Here is a 25,531-nt window from a genome sequence, read left to right on the forward strand (position 1 = left end):
CCAAATGCAAGTCAGTGCGAGATGGCAATGCCACTCTTATGATTATCCTACCAGATATCCCTGAAAAGAATGTTCATACTAGTGTTACATAGTTACATAGTAGGTGAGGTTGAATAAAGACATACAGTATGTCCATCAAGTTCAACCTTTGATACATTTAGAGTAGACAACAGATACTTTATCCTATATCCGTACTTACAGTATATTGATCCAGAGGAAGGCAAACACAAACCCCAGTGTTATATCATCCAATGATACAGTATCTCATAAGGGGAAAAATTAATTCCTTTCGGACTCTAAGAATTGCAATCAGATTACTCCCTGGATCAACATCCTTCCCATGTTTACTTATTTGATATATCCCTGTATACCGTTCCCTTCTAAAAAGATGGCCAACCTTTTTTTTGAACATATCTATTGTATCTGCCATCACAGTCTCTTTGGGTAATGAATTCCACATTTTAACTGCCCTTACTGTAAAGAACCCTTTCCTTTGTTGCTGGTGAAATCTCCTTTCCTCCAACCTTAAGCTATGACCCCGAGTCCTTTGTACTGCCCGTGGGATGAATAGTTATTTTGAAAGCTCCTTGTACTGTCCCCAAATATATTTGTATATAGTTATCATATCCCCTCTTTTCTAATGTAAACAAATCTAATTTAGCTAGCCTCTCCTCATAATTTAGGGTCATTTAGATGGCAATGCACGTTTAACTCCTTCAAAGCCAAAGGACCCTGCAATGCAAAGTGAAGTAGCATTTATCATATATGAAAATAATCTATGCCTCAAGTTTCCCGGGTGACTGTGGGGTAGCTGGACTCCTCTCCCCAGAATCTCTGGGTTATAACACCTGAGTCGCCCCAATGGCGGCAGCCAAAAGGTGACACTGTTTGCTGCTGTTCTCTGACGTTTGGTAGATTGTACGCTCCTGGGGCAGGACCTCTTCTAACACAACATTTTGCAGGCCTATCCCACCTCTTCTAACGCAATTTTAATCTTGTCTGTAAATATTACATATGCCCATAATCATATCTCTAGCGGTCCATGAAATGTGTGTAAACTGCATTTATAACCTCTTCATTTAATGCAACCATATATTTTTATAACTCTGGCTCTTCCTGTCTGACTCTTGTGTGACAAAATAATTGTATTTCATTTGAGTCGTTCTCAAACTGACTGGAGAGCATTGCGGTGTCCCCATAAGTTTAAAAATAAAAGATGAAGATGATGAAGATTAAAAAGAAGATGATAATGATGATGATGATGATGAAGAAGATGTCATCCGGCTACATGGCTGGGACAAACTTGCTCATACTACTTAATGCGTTTCACTGCTACTGTAGCTTCATCAGGTGTATAACACTGTCAAGTATGTGCCAGTAAGGAGGAGGAGGGGAGATAGAGACGGGGGTGAGGAGGGGGGGGGGGAATAAAGAGAGAATCTGGGAGACAGACATAGATGGGGGGGGAGAGGGAGAGAGAGAATTGGGAGCAATAGAAGGAAGGAGTAAGTGTCGGAGGGAGAGAAGGGGTGAGAGAACGTGAGAACAGTATGAAAGCTAACACAGCTGCCCTTATTTTCCATTGCTCTCCCCTAGTACAGTATGTCTTAAAAAATATATATTTGTTTTATATTTTATATTTCTGTTTGTATTGCATGAACATCCACCATGAGCTATAAGTATTAAAATACATATTTGGGTCATTGCATTCACTGAAATTAAATATTTTCAAAAGATCATTGTTGTTTTTAATGCATTGATCTGTATAAAAATAATAAAACAAATACATTTTATAACAATGTCAACCAAAATAGTAAAATAAATATTCTTGTGAACTGGACTATTTTAGGAGCTAATCATTTTTTTAATCACTGCACAATTAGGGTTGCCAGGTGTCCAGTATTGAATCGGACTATCCAGTATTTGGACACTGTTCAGTAAAAAACTACAGGTAATACTGGACATGTCTAAACCTAGATAAAGAAAGCATTCTGTGCTTGGTCGGAAGAACCTTGCTCTAATTTTGTAGGATTCATGTTGAACCCAGTGACTTACTGTAAACGAGAGTCTAGAATCATGAGCTGAATATTCTATCATCCTGTACTGCACCTAAATATTCAATACACTGTCACCACTTCCGGCACCATGGGACATAGGGAATTCATTTATTTTACCCAACCGGAAAAGAACAACCTATTAATCACTCACATGGACAGACTGCCACTGAGTTTTTTTAGAATAGTGCTGTTAGCTCAGAGTAATTCTGCCAGATTCAGTATATAACAAGTGATGGCATTGCTTCTAAGCAGCATCGTCTTTGACAGTGCATCACACACTATTCTGAGTGTCTGAATAGAGAATACTAGCCTAGTTTAGGTCTCTGGCTCCCAAAATACCCAAACTGCAACATAAAACCTTCCATGCCTGCTGAGTGCAGGAAGGTCAGTCACATGATACTGTGTCACACAGAATGCATACATCCTTATGGGACTTCCCAGAAACCTATACATCATTCTGTATGAGTGACTACCTGCTCCCCTCTGGCTACATGGCAGACGGGTTCCTTACTCTCTTCCACCAGTGCATGACTAACAGAAAGTCCATGATTTAGTGAAGAATCACATAATTAAATGCAATGAATGAGTATAAATAACCCTTTCATTGCCAGAGGCAGCAAACTGGTTTTATTCAATTCTAGCTCAAGTGCTTCACACGAGTTGCAGTACTCTGGAGTTATAAAGCCTGGCTTCATGCGTCTCCCTCTCTCTCCCCTTCTTCTCCCCCACTCCCTCTCTCATTCTCCCTCTCCCCTTCTACACTTCCCTCTTTCTCTCTCATCCATCTCTCATTCTCCCTCTCCCCTTCTTCTCCCCCACTCCCTCTCTCATTCTCTCTCTCCCCTTCTTCTCCCCCTCTCCTGCTCTCATTCTCCCTCTCCCCTTCTACACTTCCCTCTTTCTCTCTCATCCCTCTCTCATTCTCCCTCTCCCCTTCTTCTCCCCCACTCCCTCTCTCATTCTCCCTCTCCCCTTCTACACTTCCCTCTTTCTCTCTCATCCCTCTCTCATTCTCCCTCTCCCCTTCTTCTCCCCCACTCCCTCTCTCATTCTCCCTCTCCCCTTCTACACTTCCCTCTTTCTCTCTCATCCCTCTCTCATTCTCCCTCTCCCCTTCTTCTCCCCCACTCCCTCTCTCATTCTCCCTCTCCCCTTCTACACTTCCCTCTTTCTCTCTCATCCCTCTCTCATTCTCCCTCTCCCCTTCTTCTCCCTCAACCCCTCTCTTTCTCTCATTCTCCCTCTCCCATTCTACCCATCTCTCTATATAACTCTACCCTTCTCAGTCTCACATTCTCCCTCTCTAGGGTTGCCAGGTGGCTTCTCCAAAAATACTGGACTCCATGGTGAAAGGTACGTCAGGTAACTTTATCCAGGGAGGTAATACCAGACACATACTGTACATGTCCAGTATTACAGTACCTCTCATTTTTTACTGGACAGAGTATCCAAATACAGGACAGTCCGGTTCAATACCGGACACCTGGCAACCCTATCCATCTCCCATTTTCCCTCCCTCCTCCCCCTACTCCTCATACCTCTCTCCCTTTCTACGTCCCCACCTCTCTCCTCCTCTCCCCCGACTCCTCCCCTCCCATCACTTAAGGTATTAAACTAATGATATCCCCAATTATTTCCTCATCTCTCTCCTTCTCTAGCATTCTTGCTTTCTCCTCCTGTGTCAACTGACTTCTTCTCTTCCTTACTTCGTCTGCTTTCTCTGTACACTTTATAGCTATCTCAGGGGTGCGCAAAGATTCTGCACCGGGCCCCCCTGCTTGCCAGCCCCAGCGCTCGCGCCCCCCCCCTTTCCTGTGAATCGGTGTCAAATGACTCCCGGGTCATGTGACATCACATCTCGGGACCCCGCAGCGTCATTTGATGCGCGTTTCCCCGCCACGTCACATGACCCCGCTGCGTTATTTGATGCCGCTTTGCCATGGCGACGCATCCAGAAGAAGGCTGAATCCCGGTAAGTTGAGGTTGCAGAGGCATCACTTGGTCCCCCGGCATTTCATTTAAATGCCTCGGGGATGAGCGCTGGGCCTCTGCAACCGCCGAGCCCCACCCCAAAAAAAAATCCACACTACCCCCCCCCCCCCCCCCCCAGTTTGCGCACCCCTCAGCTATCTGGCTGTCCATATCTGCCACCAGGCTACGCAGATTATGATGTCACGTTCCAGATTCATAGCCTACCAGGTACAACACCCACTGGCTGACTTGCTTGTCAGATACATTTTAATCACTAATAGAATTCATTTGTTTAAATAAAAAAAAGAACACCAAGGTGCCCACCCCTAGTGCCCCCTTACTACGCCTGCAAAGTTTCATGTCTCTAGGTCACATGGCCTTGGAGCAATGGCCCTGACAGACAGACAGACTCTCTTTTATTATTCAATATGAGGCGTGTGGTTTTTCAATAATTATTTTGGACTGCAATTTTAAACAACTCTTTGATACAGTGTAATGTATTTATTCTCCAGTGGTGTACTGTAGTTCACAATTTGCTTTCATCTTGGTCCATTGAAGTATCAGAACCTGCAACGAATCTACATGGCTCAGCGGCAAATCTTTAAAGGTTTCGTCTCTAAAGTGAAATTCTATTACCATATCAATTAGTAGTCTGTGTAACTTAAGTAGGTGAGTACCTGTTTAGCAGGATAATTATGAGTCGGGCGACATGGATAAAGCAGAGGCTGATCTAGGAGATTCGATGGAGGAAAGAGTGCAGTGATTCTTCACACTCTTTTGCACATGATTTCAATCCTTCTTTACAATGCTGACGTTGCAGTTGTGTAATGTACTTTCTCTTTTTACATCTGCAGTTTTAGCAACAACATTACACCTTACAAAATATCGTCCAAACAATTTGAATTTGTACCAGGCACAAATGTAACTTACTAAACTGTACATATAACAATATTTTTCAACCAGAGGTTCCAAACCATCTCTGCAGAGGTCCACTGCCAGATCATGTTGTAGGAATTACCTACACAGCAGCAAACAGGTGAATGCACCACACATGCACAGGAATGGAATGTTTCCTAGTTATCACAAAAAAAATGGTCTGGAAGGGGGATCCTGTGGACAAGACAGGGAACCCCTGTTTTCTAGCTTCTTGGAGAAAACGACAAAAAAACAAAAAGTACAAACATGGCTGCCAGGGTCACCAAAAGGAAGAGGCGAGATTATCATGGCGGCTTTCTATTGGTCGCCCGTGCTGGGCTTCCCCGAAGGCCTTTTTGCGTGGACAAAACTTCTCATGGCTCTGCTCAGGAAAAGGGGTGATGGGGGGGTGGGGATCAGGACAGTGACTCAGACAAGTAAAAAAAATAATGGCGAGCAGCGCAGGTTTCTGCGTTAAAAAATGATCATAAACAAGTTACAGGTTTCACACAGATATACCCCTCACTGCCATTAGTTTACTTTGGCACTAGGAGGGGTTGCCCCAGCCAAGGATTCTGGTAATAATGACATGCATAGTTGCAGCGTACTCAGTAGCTATGCCACTATTAGCTCCCCATCAACTTTAGTACATGGATTCTCCAGAGCTTTTGCTTACTGCATTACTCAGCTTATACAGCTAAGCCCGCGACCAGGAAGATACAGAATCAGTGAATAGACTCAGCTGTTTCATCCTTTTGGACTCACCAGTTGGATCTTGGCCACGACTTCTGGAATGATCGAGCGTGGTACTGCGTTAGCCGGTAGAATAGACAGAACCAAAGTGTAATATCTTTAATGGGTAACTCAGGGGTTCTCAACTCCAGTCCTTGAGACACCCCCAACAGGTCAGGTTTTCAGGATATCCCTGGTTCAGCACAGGTGGCTCAATCAGTGGCTCAGTCAAAGACACTGCTATCCTTGCTCTCCCTGCTCCTGTCTGCGCCAGAAGTCACATTCAACCTGTCTGCCCCTCATTGGTCAAAGAACCCCTGGGCTAACTAATAATGAAAAGAGTGCAAGCCTTCAGGACCACTAAGGTCACTTCTTCATGGCGATCGCTGCAAAAGCAGCTGAGACAGAATCACACAAATTAAAATCTGTATATCTAGTCTGGCTGGGGTGTAAACCTTGTATTAATATGACGTGATATTTCCGCTGCTTTAACGAAAAAATGTGACTGAAAAGGGACCTTATTGGGCCTGAAAGCTTGCACTCTTTTAATCATTAGTTAGCCATTACATGTATTACACTACCTGACTTTGGTAATTCTGCATTGTGGTGGCAAACCAGAGTCAATGAAGTTATGGTGAGTAAAGAAGTGCCACAGGACCTGACGCCGCAGAAGGACGCAGCAGAAGTACTTTGCCACCTGGACTAAGGGTTACCCCCCATACGATGTGCTTTGCTGTAATGTCCCTCTGCATATTAAATCATCATTGATGTCATGCTGAGTCCTGCTGTGCCTGTGATTGTACCTTCGTGGCTCTGGACTCTGGTCTTTACCCCCCTAGCACCAGATCCAGGGCCCACGAGAGACCCGGTTCAGGCCCCGGTGAATAACCTTTTTTCGGGCCCCCCAGCAGCTGTTTTCTCTCCCGCACTTAGCAAATAACGCAGAGGAGTAACGTGACGTCATGACGTCATTTGGCGCTGCACCACTGTGTGACGTCACGTTGGTGACGTCGGTTCAGAAGAAGGAGAGAGGGCAGCAAGGAGTGACAAATAAATGCTACTACCGAAAAAAACAAAAAAATGCAACATAGTCGGGCCCCCTACCGGACCGCCGGGCCCTGGTAATTTGTACTGCTTCCCCCACCCCCTAGTCGCCCTGACCAGATCTCTTACCTTCTAGTTGGTTAGTGCCCACCACCGCCATTTTCCCTCGTGCCTAAAAGTGACCAGATGCCTCTACTTTACATAGAATAGCAAAGATCCCTAAAAATATACTACTTTCACCCCATTATGATGCCCCACATTGTCCCGTCATGCAGGGGTTAGGCTGCAGGTAAGGATTGTGGGTGGTGACATGCCAATGAGTAAGTTGGGGACGTGAGCAGACCAATGTTATTTTAAATGTCTATGGAGTCTGAACAAAAACACGTGAGATTTGCGTTTGGCAAACCTGTATTAACACAGAATCACAAAGGACATCATTCTCTGGTGGAAGAGGTCATGGGAATTCATTGGGAATGTTTGCCTGGCTGTGTAATGAGGAAGAAAACTCTAAGTCTTAGATATAGATCCCAAAAGCCATTAATTATGATTGAGCAAGTGCTTTTCCTGCACTGCTCATTACCAGAAATTAGACCTTCGCCTGTTTAGACACAAATTATAGACCTTTGTCTTATGATGTATGTATGTATGTATGTATGTCTTTATTTGTATAGCGCCATAAAATGTACATAGCGCTTCACAGTAGTAATACATGTCATATAAATAGCAAATATAAATAACACATCATGGGAATAAGTGCTTCAGACATACTGTAAAAGTAACATTAAGGAAGGAGTCCCTGCTCCGAGGAGCTTACAATCTAATTGGTAGGTAGGGAGAACGTACAGAGACAGTAGGAGGGAATACTAGTAAGTGCGTCTGCAGGAGGCCAAGCTTTGTGTCATGTGTCCATGATTATCCAGTGCTACTCATATGCTTCTTTAAGCAGATGTGTCTTAAGGTGGGTCTTAAAGGTGGATAGCGAGGGGGCTAGTCGGGTATTGAGGGGAAGAGCATTCCAGAGGTGTGGGGCAGAAAGTGAGAAAGGTTTAAGGCGGGAGAGAGCTTTAGATACAAAGGGGGTAGAAAGAAGACATCCTTGAGAAGAACGCAAGAGTCGTGATGGTGCATAGCGAGAAATTAGGGCTGAGATGTAATGAGGGGCAGAAGAATGTAAAGCTTTAAAAGTGAGCAGTAGAATTGAGTGTGAGATACGCGATTTAATCGGAAGCCAGGAGAGTGATTTCAGCAGGGGAGACGCTGAGACAGATTTAGGAAAGAGTAGAGTGATTCTGGCAGCAGTGTTTAGGATAGATTGTAGGGGAGACAGGTGAGAGGTAGGAAGGCTGGACAGCAGGAGGTTGCAGTAATCGAGACGTGAGAGAATGAGGGCCTGAGTCAGAGTTTTAGCAGTTGAGTAACAGAGGAAAGGGCGTATCTTTGTGATATTGCGGAGGAAAAAGCGACAAGTTTTAGAAACGTTTTGAATATGAGAGGAGAATGAGAGAGAGAAATCAAGTGTGACCCCTAGGCAGCGTGCTTGGGCTACTGGGTGAATGATCGTATTTCCAATAGCAATGTGGAAGGATGTAGTAGGGCCAGGTTTGGGAGGTAGTATAAGGAGCTCTGTTTTTGCCATGTTAAGTTTCAGTCGGCGGATGGCCATCCAGGATGATATTCCAGAGAGGCATTCAGAAACTTTGGTCTGTATAGCAGGTGTAAGGTCAGGGGTTGAAAGGTAAATTTGTGTGTCGTCAGCATAGAGGTGATATTTAAACCCAAAAGATGTGATTAGGTCACCTAGAGAGAGTGTGTAGAGAGAAAAGAGAAGGGGTCCCAGGACAGAGCCCTGGGGTACCCCCACAGAGAGATCAGTAGAGGAGGAGGAGGTGTTAGCAAAAGAGACACTGAAGGTACGATGGGAGAGGTAAGAGGAGATCCAGGATAAAGCTTTGTTCCGAATACCAAGAGTATGGAGAATGTGAAGGAGAAGAGGGTGGTCCACGGTGTCGAATGCTGCAGAGAGGTCGAGTAATATGAGCAGAGTGTAATGACCTCTGTCTTTGGCAGCGTGGAGGTCGTCAGTTATTTTAGTGAGGGCTGTTTCAGTAGAGTGAGCAGTGCGGAAGCCAGATTGTAGAGGGTCTAGTACAGAATAGGTGTTGAGAAAGTGTAGCAATCGAGAGAATACAAGACGTTCAAGGAGTTTGGAGGCAAAAGGCAGGAGGGAGACAGGTCGATAGTTAGAAGGACAGGTAGGGTCAAGCTTGCTGTTTTTGAGTAATGGTATAACGGTTGCATGCTTGAAGGATGAAGGAAAGGTACCAGAGTAGAGGGAAGAGTTAAAGATCTGTGTGAGCATAGGGATAATAGAAGGAGCAAGAGGTTTTAGGAGATGGGAGGGAATGGGGTCAAGTGGGCAAGTGGTAGAGGGCGAAGAGGAGATGAGCAGTGATACATCCTCCTCCGAGATAGCAGAAAAAGAGTCAAGAAAGACAGGAGGAGAGTTGGGAAGCATTGTGGGATGGGAGGAGGCAACAGATGGGATGTTCTGCCGTATGGACTCCACCTTTTTCTTAAAAAAGTCAGCAAAGTCCTGAGGTGAGATGGATGAAGAAGAGGAGGCAGCTGAGGGTGGTCTGAGTAGAGAGTCAAAGACAGAAAAGAGACGGCGTGGGTTAGACTTGTGTGTGTTGATTAGTGATGAAAAGTAGGTTTGTTTAGCCTGAGAGAGGGCAGAGTTGAAACAGGACAGCATAAATTTGTAGTGAATGAAGTCTGCGAGCGTATGAGATTTCCTCCAGAGGCGTTCAGAGGAACGAGTGGAGGAACGCAGCATGCGTGTGTGGGAGTTTAGCCAGGGTCTGGGGTTAGAAGGGCGAGGACGGCAGAGAGAAAGTGGGGCATGAAGATCAAGAGAGGAAGATAAGGCAGAGTTGTAGTTCCTGACCAGGTTGTCAGGGTCTGAAGTGGAACTGAGAGAGGAGAGGGAGGAGCGTAAAGTGGAATCAAGAGCTGGTAGGTTAATAGAGTGCAGGTTTCTGCAAAAACGAGGGCGAGATGGAGATGGAGATGGAGAGAAGCGAGAGAGAGAAAATGAGATGAGGTGATGGTCAGAGAGAGGAAAAGGGGAAATGGAGAAGTCAGAGAGAGAGAAGTTTTTAGTGAAAACCAGGTCTAAGTAGTGGCCATCCTTGTGGGTGCTGGCTGCAGTCCACTGTTGAAGGCCAAAAGAAGAGGTTAGAGAAAGAAAGCGGGAAGCCCAAGGGAGAGAGGGGTCATCAATGTGGCAATTGAAGTCCCCAAGGAGAAGAACAGGGGAGTCTGAGGAGAGAAAGAAAGAGAGCCAGGATTCAAAGTGAGAGAGAAAGGCAGAAGGGGGATGAGTAGAGGAAGGTGGGCGATAGATGACCGCCACATGGACCGGGAGAGGAGAGAAGATCTGGACTGTGTGAGCCTCGAAGGAGGGAAAAGCAAGAATAGTCATCAGAACACGTGACCTAGAGTCGCTAAATGTAACAATAAATAGTAATTTCCTTATGTTTAACCCAATGATTGCAAATCTACTAAACATAGCTTTGCGTAAGAGCTAAACCATGCAATTATAGTGTGGCCCATTCATTTATTTATAGTCCATGCGGCAGTTCCAGATATTTTGTATATAATGGTTTTGCAATGAAGTGAGAAAACTGTGATCTATTTTAATGTTTGATCATTTCCCCTCCTAAAGGGCCAAAGGGGAAGGAGAAGGAGCGACTCAGTGAGTAAAGACACTGACTCTAATAACAATGACTCTGACCTTGAATTAGGGGAACCAATTCCCGGTGTCGGCTCCTTGTGACCGTGGGAAAGTCACTTTATCTCCCTGTGCCTCGGGCACCAAAAACATATAGATTGTAAGTTCACCTGGGCAGGGATTGTGTCTGTAACATTCCTATGTGCTGCGTACCGCGCACTATACTGTAATTGTGACGCGCTCTGAGTCCCATAAAGAGAGAACCGCTATATTAAATAAAGTTATTATTAATGTGGCTGGCAACGCATTTTACTTTTCGGCCTTTTTAGCGAGACTCTATAAAGCTCAATGCAGACAATTTTACTTGGGGGTGGGGTATTTTATGAGGCCAAATTAGGGTTAAGTGTTAATTCTACATTAACTCTTGAGCTGCCAACAATCTGAAAGTTACATCATGAACATTTCTTACAGAGTTTACAATGGACGCATCACCAACAAATATTTTCAGAAATACTTCTCAGAAGCAGAAATCCAGGTTTAAATGAAATATGTCACCAGGGTGAAAAAAAGGAAAGACAATTGGTCTTAGAAGGCAAATATTAACTAATATTATTAGCGGTAAAGCAAAGTTCACCAAATAGGATGATTACATTTTGACCATATCTTTAAAAAAATTAAAATAAAGTATCCACAGAAAGCAATACTGCTGATAAGGATCAATATTATCACCTGTTCACTGACACATTAATTCGGAATGCTGAGCAATCTCTCCAGAATCCTACACTATATACCTCTAAAATGTGCACTTATTGACTAATAACATCATCTACGTGTCGCTACAGACATTAGGACTTATTATGCACAAAGGGTAATAGGGGAACCTAGCTTCGGAAGCGGGGGATTTCACATTACAGTCTGTCTTTAGGTCCAGACCTGAAATCCCTTTTCATGAATTTACATTACGAGGACGACCTCAACAAAGTTGTTCCTCCACTGATCTCCCTACATTTGGCATAGACAAATACATTGCGCTCTCATTGCCAGCTGCTGCACCCATTAAGAACAATTATTTGAATTGATACTTACTGGAGGACAGAAGGAAGAGCAGGAAAAATGCTGTCCCCATTATTCACGGTGCTGTCTTGCAGTGGCTCAAAGACACACTTTGCACTTTACACTGAGCTGTGTCATGTGATAAGACAGGTCTGAGCCAGGCGAGAATCCAGTGCCTTAACCACAAGGCTTCCCCTCATACAACGCCACATGTTGCAAACGGTGTAACCTTGTGGTTAAAGTAGCTCTATAGGGGTCTGTGTATGACACCGACTCGATCTAGGACATGCAGCTTATGTGGGCAAAGAACTTGTTTATCATGTTTGGTATTTGACAAAAGACTTGTGCATATGTTTACACCAGGTGGTTTTTATTCCACACGCTATGATGTCACACTAGCAACGTACAGGCAGAGGGATTAGGGAGGTTAGAATTAGTGGGGGATTGTAGTGTGAGCCTGAGTTAGTTGGGGTTCAACCAAATCATTGATAGTTCTTTCAAATATAGTAACACTAGCTGAGAGACCCGGCGTTGCCCGGGAAGTAATTTTGGGGGGGCGGACGACAGGGTTGGGCTTCCCCCGGGTGACTGGGTGACTGACTGAATGGGTGGGTGACTGGGTGACTGACTGAATGGGTGGGTGACTGGGTGGGTGACTGAGTGGGTGGGTGACTGAGTGGGTGGGAGTGAGTGGGTGGGTAACTGAGTGAGTGGGAGGGTGACTGAGTGAGTGGGTGACTGAGTGAGTGGGTGGGTGACTGAGTGAGTGAGTGGGTGGGTGACTGAGTGAGTGGGTGGGTGACTGAGTGAGTGACTGGGTGAAAGTTGGTGACTGGGTGAAAGTGACTAGGTGACTGGGTGTGTGGGTGGGTGTGTGGGTGACTGTGTGGGTGACTGGGTGAGTGGGTGTGTGGGTGACTGGGTGGGTGTGTGTGTGGGTGACTGAGTGGGTGGGTGACTGAGTGAGTGGGTGGGTGACTAAGTGAGTGGGTGGGTGACTAAGTGAGTGGGTGGGTGACTAAGTGAGTGGGTGGGTGGGTGACTGAGTAAGTGGGTGGGTGGGTGACTGAGTGAGTGAGTGGGTGGGTGGGTGACTGAGTGAGTGGGTGGGTTACTGAGTGGGTGGGTGGGTGACTGAGTGGGTGGGTGAGTGAGTGGGTGACTGGGTGAAAGTGGGTAACTGGGTGAAAGTGACTGGGTGGGTGTGTGGGTGACTGGGTGGGTGTGTGGGTGACTGGGTGACAGTGCATGGGTGGGAGACGGTGGGTGACTTACCTTGACCCCGTGGCATCTGGCTGGGGCAGGAGGTGAGTTCGGGAAGCTGGCGGGGGGGCAAAAGTGGCAGGAGGCCCGCGCCGCGCTTACCCTATGTCTGGGAGCCGGTGCACCTGAGGAGGCCCGCGCCGCGCTTCCCCTCCATTCCTCGTTGTGAGCGAGGGGGGAGGAGGCTGGAGTTTGCTGCTGAGCAGGAGGGCCGCGCTTCCCCTCTCCAGGAGCGGCGCACGGTGAGGGTGATGGTGCGGCTGGGGATGTTGCGGATTTGGGTGAGGTGGGGAGGGGGGAGAGAGTGAGGGGCACCGGGAAAGGAGGGGCACCGGGAGAGGAGGGGGGGGTGTTCAAGGTGAGCTGCAGTCCAACTGACGGGGGAGAGTGAGGCCAAGCAAGTGTGTGTGTGTGTGTGTGTGTGTGTGTGTGTGTGTGTGTGTGTGTGTGTGTGTGTGTGTGTGTGTGTGTGTGTGTGTGTGTGTGTGTGTGTGTCATCACTCCGCCTCAGGCCAATGAGAGGTGTGGGGCGGGCGGCCCAAGGGACCAATGAGATTTCTCCTAGGGACACAGGAAGATGCAGGCAGGCATATAGTGCTTTCACTAATATATAATAAGATTAGGGTGGACAGTATATACAAAGCACTAAACCAGGGGTGGGCAACTACAGTCCTCAAGGGCCACAACAGGTCAGGTTTTCTGGATATCCCTGCTTCAGCACAGGTGGATCAATCAGTGGCTCAGTTGAAGACTGAGCCACCTGTGCTGAAGCAGGGATTTCCTGAAATCCTGACCTGTTGTGGCCCTTGAGGACTGGAGTTGCTCACCTGCACTAAACGGTATGCCTGCTGATATGGCAAAATTCTAGAGCAGTGATTTTCAACCGGGGTTCCACGATCACCCCAAGGGGGTTCCGCGGCCGCCAGGGGGGGGGGGGGGGGGGGAGAGCTGGGACAACTCTCCCAGCTGTTGCCATGCCCGGCGGCGCAGGGTTAACACCCACACAGCAGTGGCCCGGAGGCACCCAAGCTCAGCAGCAGGGGAAGCTGCCCGGTCACTGCTCTCCTTCCTCTCCCTGCTCCTGTCTGCGCCGGGAGTCACATTCAACTTCCAGCTGGTTGAACTTGATGGACGTACGTCTTTTTTCAACCTCATCTACTATGTAACTATGTAACTACTATGTAACTATGTAACTACTATGTAACTATGTAACTACTATGTAACTATGTAACTACTATGTAACTATGTAACTGCTGATAGGGGGAGGGAGCGTGGGTGATCGGCACAGCACCGCAGGCCCCAAGGTAAGAGAGGTGTGTGCGAGTGCTCTCTCTCTCTGCTGCTTTCTCCGCAGGGCTTGTTCCCGCGCTCCGGCAGCTCCCGTAAAGAAAAAAAGAACAAATCAGGTGTGTGTGTAGGAGAGGGAGTGTAAGGGCCATTCTATACTGTGTGCGGCCGTGCGCGCACACGCGCCTGTGCGAACGCGCGGGCATGTGCCGCACACTTTTTGCGTGTATGCTGTACGCGAGTGAGGTACTGTATGTATGTGTATGTATGTGTATGTATATGTATGTATATGTATGTGTGTGTATGTATGCGTGTGTGTATGTATGTTTAAATACGTTTTGAAATAAATAAATATTTTAATAAATTGTTTATTAACATTGTACATACATACACACACACACACACATACATTCTTACATACACACATACACACACATACACACACATACACACACATACACACACATACACACATTTCAGCGGCGGTAGCAGCGCAAATTCTTTTTATTTTCTTCATCCTCTCCCCTGTCGGCCGGTTCCACGCTCACTGCCGTGCACGCACGGCACCATTATAGAAAGGCTGACTAACCTCAGCCAACTAAAACTGACGCGCGCACGCAGTATAGAACAGCCCTTAAGTTGAGTGTTTGAGGGGGGAGAGGGAGCGTAAGGGGGAGTGTGTGAGGGGGAGAGGGAGCGTAAGGGGGAGTGTGTGAGGGGGAGAAGGAGCGTAAGGGGGAGAGGGAGCGTAAGGGGGAGAAGGAGCGTAAGGGGGAGAGTGTGAGAGGGGGAGAGGGAGTGTAAGGGGGAGTGTGTGAGGGGGAGAGGGAATGTAAGGAGGGAGAGTGTGAGAGGGGAGAGGGAGCATGAGGGGGAGTGTGTGAGAGGGGGAGAGGGGTTGTAAGGGGGAGTGTATGAGAGGTGGAGAGGGAGTGTAAGGGGGAGTGTGTAAGAAGGAAAGAGGGAGAGGGAGAGTAAGGGGGAGTGTGTGAGAGGGAGCATAAGGGAGAGAGGGAGTGTAAGGGGGAGTGTGTGAGAGGGGTAGAGGGAGCGTAAGGGGGAGAGGGAGCGTAAGGGTGTGTGTGTGAGAGGGGGAACGTAATGGGGAGTGTGTGACAGGGAGCGTAAGGGGAAGAGGGAGGATAAGGGAGAGAGGGAGCATAAGGGGAGTGTGTGAAAGGGGGAGAGGGGGCGTAAGGGGGGAGTGTGTGAGAGGGGGAGCGTAATGGGGAGTGTGTGAGAGGGAATTTGAGGGGAAGAGGGAGCATAAGGGAGAGTGTGTGAGAGGGGGAGAGGGAACGTAAGTGGGAGAGTGTGATAGGAGGGGAGGAGCGCAATGGGGGAGTGTGTGAGAGGGGGTTTAAGGGGGAGGAAGTGTGTGAGCGGGGGAGAGGGAGTGTAAGGGGGAGTGTGTGAGAGGGGAAGAGGGAGCGTAAGGGGGGGAGTGTGAGAGGGGAAGAGGGTCCATGAGGGGGAGAGTTTGAGAGGGGAAGAGGGAGTGTAAGTGGGGAGAGGGACCGTAAGGGGGAGAGAGAGCAAAAGGGGAGTGTGAGAGTGGGAAGTGAGGGAAGGGAGAAAAGGAAGGGGGAGAAAAGAGAAGGGGGAGAAAAGAGAAGGGGGAGAAAAGAGAGGGGGAAGAGGGTAGATAAGAGAGGGGGGAAGAGGGTAGATAAGAGAGGGGGGAAGAGGGTAGATAAGAGAGGGGGAAGAGGGGAGATAAGAGAGGGGGAGAGGAGAGAGAGGAAAGGGGGGAGAAAAGAGAAGAAGGGGAGAAAAGAGAGGGTGGAAGGGAGGGGGGAGTGGAGAGAAGGGAGTAGGAAAGGGGAGAAGAGATACGAGAGGCGGGGAGAGAGTTGAGATTCCACAGAATTTCAATCTAATTATAGGGTTCCTTAACCAAAAAAAGTTTGAAAACACTGTACTAGGACAATCAGCTGTAATGGTCCTCTGACTTCTTTACCCGTGGGGATATTTTCGGAGCTCTGCCTGACCGCCCAGGTATTCTCTATGCATAGAGCTTCTGATGCTGCAGAAGATCTCACTTCAAATTGTCTTAACCCAGACAGATCCAGATGTAAGGTCTAGCAATACTTGTAAAAAAACAAACCAGGCTGTACCAGACATATTGCAAAGTTGAAACTGATACAGCCTCTAGTTAAGTTTACTTTCATTCTGACAAACTTATGAGTCTCAATGTTACTACCTAATAAATACAGCTCAACCCCGTTATAACGCGATCCGTTACAACGCGGATCCGCTAATAACGCGATGCAAGCGTGGCTCCCAATTTCCGTCTTTATGAATACTTTACAACACGATTATTGGTATCTTAAATACTTTATTGTACAATGCATACGATTGTAGATTATTTCTAACGCGATCCACTTATAACGCGATGTGATTCTTCGGACCCCAAGCACAGCGTTATAAGGGGGTTGAGCTGTATGTCACAGTTACTAACAGCGTATGTTAAAATCAATTAAATTGCTTAAAGCTTTATATAGTGACATATACTATCTCTGGGATCCTTAATCAGCGTCTCTATACAGCTGTTGTACACTTACATCCCCTCCTGCCCAGGCGGGTTTTACAATTTTACCTCCCGTAGGGACTTACCTTTTTGCCACCCGTAGGAACTTACATTTTTGCCGCCCAGGCCTCCTCCTCTTGCAGCGTCCCCACGTCACGTGGCGACGCGTTTCCAAGACATGTGATGTCACGTTGCCATGGCTGCAGAAGGAGGAGGGCGATGCTGCAGGAGTAGGTAAAAGACCTTTACAGAGGCCGCGTGCTCTCCCCCAACAATCAGTTTAATTGTTCTGGGAAGAGAGCGGGGTCTCTGTAACCACAGCACCGCCCCCCTCTCCTCCCCCGGAAAATGGCCGCCCCACTCCCTGACTTTGCTGCCCTAGGCCCGGGCTTATTAGGCCTACTGTATGCGCAAATATGGGCCTGCTCCTACCTCACTTAAACCAGTTACTCTGTTCTTCGAAGTAACTACTTTAGCTTTATATTGTTACTAATCCTATTACTTATGATTAATAAAAGGTAACCACTTTTCCTCACTGGTGTGTTCCCAAGTGAACGTCCGACTCGCAGGATTATCTCTCTGGGCACTGAGAGTATATTTTTTGTTGATATATGATTTTAGTTCCCAGCGATGCACGCCTGATTATCTAAAGATTAGAATAATATATATTGACTTTAGTATGACATTTGGGGGCTACAACAGCGGGATGTGGTGGAAAAATGCTAAATGTTTCTTATTCTACCATTGAATTTACTGACTTGATTGGGTTGACGGAACTTTTAATAGATACAGTAGCAAATTGATAAATGTTTCGGAAAATTAAGAGAAAGACTGCTTCATGAAATACAAAGAGTTGGCTGGTATGCCCCTAATACAAAGAGTTGGCCGGTATGCTCCTAATACAAAGAGTTGGCCGGTATGCCCCTAATACAAAGAGTTGGCCGGTATGCCCCTAACTAATCTTTTTACTCAACCACTGTGCAAGCTGCATAGGGACACTAGATTGGAAAAATGGAAGCAAAGTACATTATTACATTGACATTAATATTCACATATTCCAAGTAACTCTCTTTGGGTTCATCTAACGGCACAAGTGCCACGCAAGGAGCTGGATACAATGTTATGTAACTGAAACCATCCTATAATGGGGTATAATCTGTGGTATAATCTGTGGTACCTGCCATTGTTTCACAAGCACCTCACCCACAATAATACTTCCTCACAGCAAAGTATTACGGGAATTCATTGGCGTCAGCTGCTATTTTTGAACCTGCCAGTAATGGCTTCCAGACCCTCTGTCTGTAAGGAAATATTTTAGGCACGTAGCAATGCTTAGCCAAAGTCATTACTACAGTATATAGTGATGTGTATTTGTTTCTATGGTGATGAGTTGGTGCTGCTTTGAAGCGCTGGCCTCTGACATGGGAGACCTCCTGCCCAGGCCCAGAGGGAACTAACACCGCCATGTTTAATAGGTTGCATGCACATAATTATCACCTTCAAAAAACCAGACGTGTCATTTTTTTTAAAACTTGAAATAAATCCTTTCAATTGGGTTTACATTCTTTATTTAATGACGTTCGGTAATAGGACAGTTAAAGCCTTACGTGGAAACGGCTGGCTTTGCGCTGTCTTCTGGCGGTCTCTGACATTTGGTGGCGGATGTTTTGCCGTGACCAAGTCGCTGACGGCGTTTTGCTGCCACTCACCTCGTTGCCGGGACATCTCTCTGCTGGCCGTTTCGCCGCTAAAGTAAGTCCCTAATCTAAACCCGTAACCTAAAAACCCCTAATCTTAACCCCTGATACAAACGCTACCCCCTACCCTAAAAACCTTAACCCCTTACCATAAAACCCAAAACCCCTTACTCTAAACCCCCTTACAATAATCCCTTACCCTAAAGCCCTTATCCAAACCGCTAAAACCCCTTAAATTAATTTACCTTATTGATGGAACTGCCGGTGGCCCGAGTGTCCAGCGGTGAGATGACTAGCGGTGAGATGACTGTGGTGAAGGGTCCGTCGGCGGCCAAACGCTGGCACTGGCTTAATCACGACAAAAACAGCCGCAACCAATTATGGTCTTCTGGTGCCACCATTAGCCAAGCAGATAAACATAAGTAGCTGATGTGCTTGAATCCAATGTTCCCGATGAAAGGTGATATATTAATTTCCCACAAAATAGAGATCTCACGGTTACTTAAAGGGGGATTCCAGGTCTTATTTGTTTTCAAATGATTTTTATTTGTTTTCCAGTTATATTCAGGGTGGGGGATGGGTACAGACAAAAAAGGGGTGGGTGAGGGACAATAGAACCAACTTAATTAAATCGACAGTACAATACCAAAATAATAACAATAATAATAATAACAACAGTAATAAAAATAATAATAATAACAGTAATAATAATAACAGTAATAATAATAACATTTAACAGTAGTAATAGAAAATATGGGGTGGGGGGGAGGCAAGAGATACTAATAGTAGCAATCATAATAATTTCTCTGCAGCTTTATACAAATTTTCTTTGTAACCTTAGAATTTTTAGGACCTGCTTTTAATCCCTTAATATCTTTAAATGTGTATATCCTGCATCATCGATATATCTTCTGGGAAGGCCCTGATCCAGATTTCATCTTACTAATGACGCCAATTGTATTGAGAAGTTGTTTCATTGTTTTTTTCTTTGACGCTCTTCGTTGACCCGCTCGTTTAATCGAGACCCAGACGCACGTCATTTAATATCCCTAACTATATAAATATTTATTAGTACTCGTTAACAGCGAATGGTCGTTAATGACCGATAATGGGTGTTGCACTGTAGTGACTAAGCAACCTGCCTAATGTATTCAAAGTGAGATTGAAAATCATGTGTTGTGAGGATACTTTGTGCCTTAAGGGTTTTACATGTACAAGAAAAAGTACCCCGGTATTGCCAAATAAAAAATAAACTGATATTACTGGGGAAGCATGTGAAAGAGAAGCCGAATGAATTTCCAATGACTAAACTCTGCTAAAAACGGTTTCTGTCCGATTCGTTTCATTTTGCATGTACAAAAAAAGTACCAGAGTAATTTTTTTAATTCCTCTTTCATTTGTCTGATAAGCCTTTTTGTTATCAACGTGATGTACACGGCTTATAGAATAAACACAAGGTGTTAGTTGTTCACCACATTGGCTCGACCTTGAAAGTCTTACTAATAACCCCTTGGCCCTTATGCCAACGAAGAGGTTAAGGAGAACATTCTATATAGTCCGATGCGATGGTTTGGGCTGTTTTCGGACAAAAATCCCCATTGGCTTACAATCTGTCTTGAAACAGCTCGGAAGGGATGGGTAACTCCAGTCCTCTAGGGCCACCAACAGGTCAGGTTTTTAGGATATCCCTGCTTCAGCACAGATGTCTCAATCAGTGCTGATTACTGATATCCTCTCCCCTCCAGCAGTAAAAGGCGTTACTAGCTTTATTCCTGGTAGTGCAGAGTAATGGGTTAAATTCACTGGTATTATAACCCAGAGAAACGTGTTACTTAGGATGGGTATTAGCCTCTCTGTGTACGGTCCTTGCCCTGTACGTTATTTGTAACTGGAGCAATCATACATTTACAGGTTCAAAGCAGCGTGTTCCAGGGACGGGATATAATGAACAAGCTGTGCTGTGTAATTATAATAATGATGAAAAAGACTTCAGCATCTGTAATTAAACACAGCCATTACTGCTTTTGGTTCACCGTTCGTTACAGCACACTCCCCCCGCCCCCCCCCCCTGGGGTTTTATTATTATTAGAAATAATCAGGATCCGTGGTTCTCGGCGCACCCGGTGCTTACCCCAACCTGTGCTCGGGACCCCCGCTCCACCCGTCAACCGTGACGGTCTTCTTCCTCCTCCAGTGACCAGCCGCCATGCTGTGGTTGCGCGCGCATCCCGCGCGGAGGTTAATACGTGTCCCTCCGGTCCCGCCTCCAGACTCCACCCACACGGCGACGTCATCGGCGCGCGGTCAGCACGCGCACGAGTCACGTCATCTGGCGTCATCAGGGATCCTTCCCACACCTGTCTCCTGCATTCCTTCAGCCTATCACGTCCTGCCATACTGACACGCCTCCCCCAGCCTGCTCCTCATTGGTCCCTGTGTCCTATTTACAGTATGCTCAGCCGGCCCACTGGCAAATCGGCTGAGCATAAACCTTCCTGTGTGCGAAGTGTTCACTGCTACCTTTGCCTCCACAGTCTTGTCTTGTACGGTTCCTAGCTTCCCTGTTCCTGACCCCGGCTGTTCCTCTGGACTCCGCTCTTCTACGCTCCTGACCCCGGCTACCAACGACGATCCGCACCTCTCCAACCCCGACCCAGCTACCTCGACCATTCCACGCGGCTGTGGGTTGGTGTTATATATATATATATATATGTGTGTGTGGTGAGCACTCCGTTACACCCCCCACATAATAACCCCACCGGGCCCAACTGCCCATGTCGATCTTCCCCCCCTGTCGGCGGCCCCGGGTGTCATGATACTAAGGAATACATTGTTTTTTGTTGTTTTTTGTTTTTTATACAAACCATTTGGGTTTTGTTGGGGGGGGGGGGGGAGGGGGTTCACACTTTCAGCTCTCTCTTTTTTCTAATTAAAACTAATTTATATTAGAATCACTCCAGGGAGAAGCAGCGGCTCAGTGAGTAAAGACACTGACTCTGAGATTATATCAGCAGAGCCTGGTTCCAATCCTGGATCAGCTCCTTGTGACCTTGGGCAAGTCACTTTACCTCCCTGTGCCTCAGGCACCAAAAACATAGCTTGTAAACTCATCTATTGGGAGAAAAGCGGTATATGAAATAAAGTTATTATTCATTACTGCTTTTATAGCACAATTTTTTTTAAATTAGGAGCCAGGTGAGCTTTGTCCCAATGTTAAACACATATGGAATTTTTCGACCACATCCCTATGATGACGCAAGCCCCTTGGTGATCGATTGCTGTGGCTATCCCCCATTTGCATGTACCCCTCTATTAGCAGACAAAACAGGTGGCTAGATAGCTCGATATTTCTGCGACACCACTGAACTGCAGCTATTTTATACAACATTTACACACCTTCTGTGCAAAGTTTCCATGTGAATATTAGGCACCAAAAAGTAGGTACTTTTGCAAGACTCATAAAAGACGAACACATCATTAATGATTGTTTTGTCTTATTGTAGCAAACAGGACATAATACTAAACCGTGATGCTAATGATTTATAGTGATTAGGTCCCAAAACCTAGGAATGTGATGACAAACCAGAGCTGGACTCAAGCAAACTGTCTAAATCCAGCAGCTTCTGTAAGTCAGTTACTGTAATATGTGAGATCTTCTGCTCACATTGTCACCTACTGTGTAGCACCGGTCTTATTTTGCCTCCAGAGACCCCCTTGCCTGCGCGCCGAGCGGTCGCGGGTGCCGCCGGAGGCAGCGATGGACCCGCCGGCACGCCAAGAAGGTGGGGGCCGGAGCAGGGAGCGCTCCGAGGCTCTGCGGCGCACCCGGCTAGCGGGGGCCGCCATTGTGTCTGCTCGCGGTTGCGGTGTAGTCGCGCACGCGCTGTACAGTGCCAGGAGTGCCGGCAGCAATGTTAAGGTGGGCGTGAGGTCGCACATGCGTAGAACCACCGCGGTAGCCATTACAGGATCGCGTAGGAGCAGTAAGGGTAGCACACGCGGTCCCAATGCTAAAGAGGTCCTGAGTGGACTACAATTCCCAGCAGCCTCTGGGGGTTGCCCTTTCACCCACATCACGTGCAGCCAGGCAGCAAATAAAGTTTTGCAGCTTCTCCTGTGGAGGAAGGCTACAATGTTGCGGGGACCACGTTTGGCAGTTGAAGCTGGGAGCAGGAAGGGGAAGGAAGGGTGTAGGGAGCAAGTGGCTCCTACACCAGGTAAGGTAGTTCCCCAGATCCCAGGCAGGCCCCAATCCCCACCAGGGTAGTGGGTAGGTACTGAGGGACGCCCCCTAGGTTAGCGACCCTGCCCCTAGGTGTGAGTATGCAGTCTTGTCAGTGTCACGGCTGTCAGTGCTGTGAGCGCTGACAAGTAGGCACAGTGTGTGTGTGCAGTGCAGTGCGGTTGCTGCAGGTACCGTGTGAGTGCAGTGCGGTTGCTGCAGGTACCGAGTGAGTGCAGTGGGTTGCTGCAGGTACAGAGTGAGTGCAGTGGGTTGCTGCAGGTTCAGAGTGAGTGCAGTGGGTTGCTGCAGGTACCGAGTGAGTGCAGTGGGTTGCTGCAGGTTCAGAGTGAGTGCAGTGGGTTGCTGCAGGTTCAGAGTGAGTGCAGTGGGTTGCTGCAGGTACCGAGTGAGTGCAGTGGGTTGCTGCAGGTTCAGAGTGAGTGCAGTGCGTTTGCTGCAGAGGTTAGGGAGAAGTAGTCAGAGGGGATCCGGGAGGTGAAGGGAGAGGTAGTGTGGGTGCAGGGGGTCAGTGACCCACCTGTATAGGACAGGCTACCCCGTAGGACCCTAGGAGTGTTCCCTAAAGACACCAAAGGTTGCTGTGCTGCAGGGACGGCCTATAGTAGTAGCGGCATCACCCTTACTGTGTAGACAGCTAGGGACAAAGAGACAAGCGTGCGGAGCAGGTTGCTGGCGAGTCGTCTGGGACCACATGGCTGGACATTAAGACCAAGAGGCAGACCGTGATTCATCTGACCCTTTGCGAAGAGGTACCGGTCACCGCCGTGACCGGAAGGTACTATAACATCAAGTGCACCAACACCGGTCAACAGGCGCTGATCCCGCCTTAGGCTAAACTCTTTAGGAACACTGAGCGAGTGGTTAAAGAACTGAACCTATACCATCACTTTAATATATATGGACACGGTGTGTGGGGCACGCGGTGAGGGGACGGAGACGTGGCTCCTGATGAGAGTGGCCGGGCCACTAAGATTACACGTGAAGGTTATATTGCTATAATATAGAGTGATAAGGTTGCCATTCATTATCGTTAATACATAAAGTTGGTTGCATCACATGTGTGTGTGTGTATTTCTTGCCCAGGGGAATCTCACATCACGGGGATCCTGGGTAAGTGGAGGCGCTGCGCTAAGTAAGTGTATGAGTGTTACCCCAGGCTCCCAGCTAGCGGAGGCTCAGATCTCCTGGAGCCGCAGGTGTTATACAGCGACCAGTAGTTCCTTTGGGAGTGTTCAGAAAAAGGGTTACATAAGGAACCCCAACCCTCTCTAATAGTTTCAGAAAAAGGGCTACATATATATATATATATATATACATATATACATATATACATACATATATACATATATACATATATATATATATATATATATATATATATATATATATATACTGAAGCCACAGCTTCGGGAAATCATTTTGCTAAACTACCCCTGAAATATTTGGCTAAATAAATATATAAATATATAATGCTATTGTTTTTAATTGGCCTCAAAAAAATGATTGGGACCAGGCTCCTCTGATCTATATTGTGTCCTCTTATGAGCTGGGACTCGTTGTGGCTGCAGTTTCAATGCACAAACCTGTCGGATCTTACTATATATTTCTGAAAGCGTCATATGTGTCCGTGTCTGTATGTGTCTCCCTGTGTCCGTGTCTGTGTCCCTAGCGGCAATCCCATTGGACCTTGGGCCAGGCCAATGAGATTGCTCCCTTGGCCCGCCCGCCCCCGCACACCTCTCATTGGCCTGAGGCGGAGTGACGGGCCAAAGGAGAGACGGAGAGACACACACACACACACACACCTCTCATTGGCCTGAGGCGGAGTGACGGGCCAAAGGAGAGACGGAGACACACACACACACCCCCTCTGTCCTCCCCCCCGCCCCCCCATCACGTGCGCGCCCTGCACCGGCTCCCGGACGGAGGGGAAGCGCGGCCCTCCTGCCCCTGCCGCCAACTTCAGGCTCCTCCCCCCTCGCTCTCAACCGGCTCCCGGAAAGACACTGCCGCTACCTCACCGCCGCACCCTTACCTCTCCGCAATATCCCCACCACCTGCGCCGCCACCCTGCACCGGCTCCCGGACGGAGGGTAAGCGCGGCCCTCCTACACCAGTCCCACTCTCCACCACCTCTCACTCCCGGTGTGTGTGTGTGTGTGTGTGTAGAGAGGGACATTTTACTCCTGCCAACAATTTGTGCCTCACTTTCACCCCTGCCCTTCACCCACCCCTGCCCTTTACCCCCCCTACCCCTGCCCTTCACACACCCCCACCCTTCACCCCCCCACCCCTGCCCTTCACACACCCCCACCCTTCACCCCCCACTACCCCTGCCCTTCACCCCCCCTACCCCTGCCCTTCACCCTACCCCTGCCCTTAACACACTGCCACACGCACACACTGACTGACTGAGGCACACACTGACTGACTGAGGCACACACACGCACACACTGACTGTGTGTGTGTGTGTGCGTCAGTCAGTCTGTGTGTGTGTTTGTGTTTCTGCGTCACACTCACTGACGCACGCGCACACACACACACACAGTAACTGACTGACGCGCGCGCACACACACACAGTAACTGACTGACGCACACACAATGACTGACGCACACACACTGCATGAAGCTGTAAAGGGGGACAAACAGAGCTGTAAAGGAGGGAGGGGGGGGGGACTGGATTGATGTGAATGGGGGACAAACAGAGAGGGGGAAGGGGAGAGGAGCGGGAACATTACATCCCGGGCAACACCGGGTCTCTCAGCTAGTACATAATAAAACACTTTATTGTAATGGAAGATTGGAGATCTCAAAAATTAAATATGTGAAGGTGTCTGGAACCATTTGACCTCCAGTTATAGATGCAGATTACACAATCCATGAATCCATGGGGTCAAGAAGATCATTTTTAAAGCAGCAGTCCAAGCTGTCGTTTAAAAAAAAAAAAAAAAATCCCTTTAATATGTGCATCAATACAATCCACACAATAAGTCATTAGCTAAG

At 47.4% G+C, this 25,531-nt stretch overlaps 1 protein-coding gene across 1 annotated transcript in view; it reads right to left on the reverse strand.

Moving 5' to 3' along the window:
• The window catches only part of AMN (amnion associated transmembrane protein), a 40,905-nt gene extending 29,280 nt beyond the window's left edge, over positions 1 to 11,625 (reverse strand). Inside the window, exon 1 of the mRNA XM_075615022.1 lies at positions 11,539 to 11,625. Coding sequence (XP_075471137.1) covers positions 11,539 to 11,578 — 40 coding nt within the window. The 5' untranslated portion in view covers positions 11,579 to 11,625. The remainder of the gene's footprint in view (positions 1 to 11,538) is intronic.
• Between the last annotated feature and the right edge of the window lie 13,906 nt (positions 11,626 to 25,531).

This window comes from Ascaphus truei, chromosome 9 (genome assembly GCF_040206685.1).
Source record: "Ascaphus truei isolate aAscTru1 chromosome 9, aAscTru1.hap1, whole genome shotgun sequence".
In the NCBI taxonomy this organism is placed as follows: domain Eukaryota; kingdom Metazoa; phylum Chordata; class Amphibia; order Anura; family Ascaphidae; genus Ascaphus; species Ascaphus truei.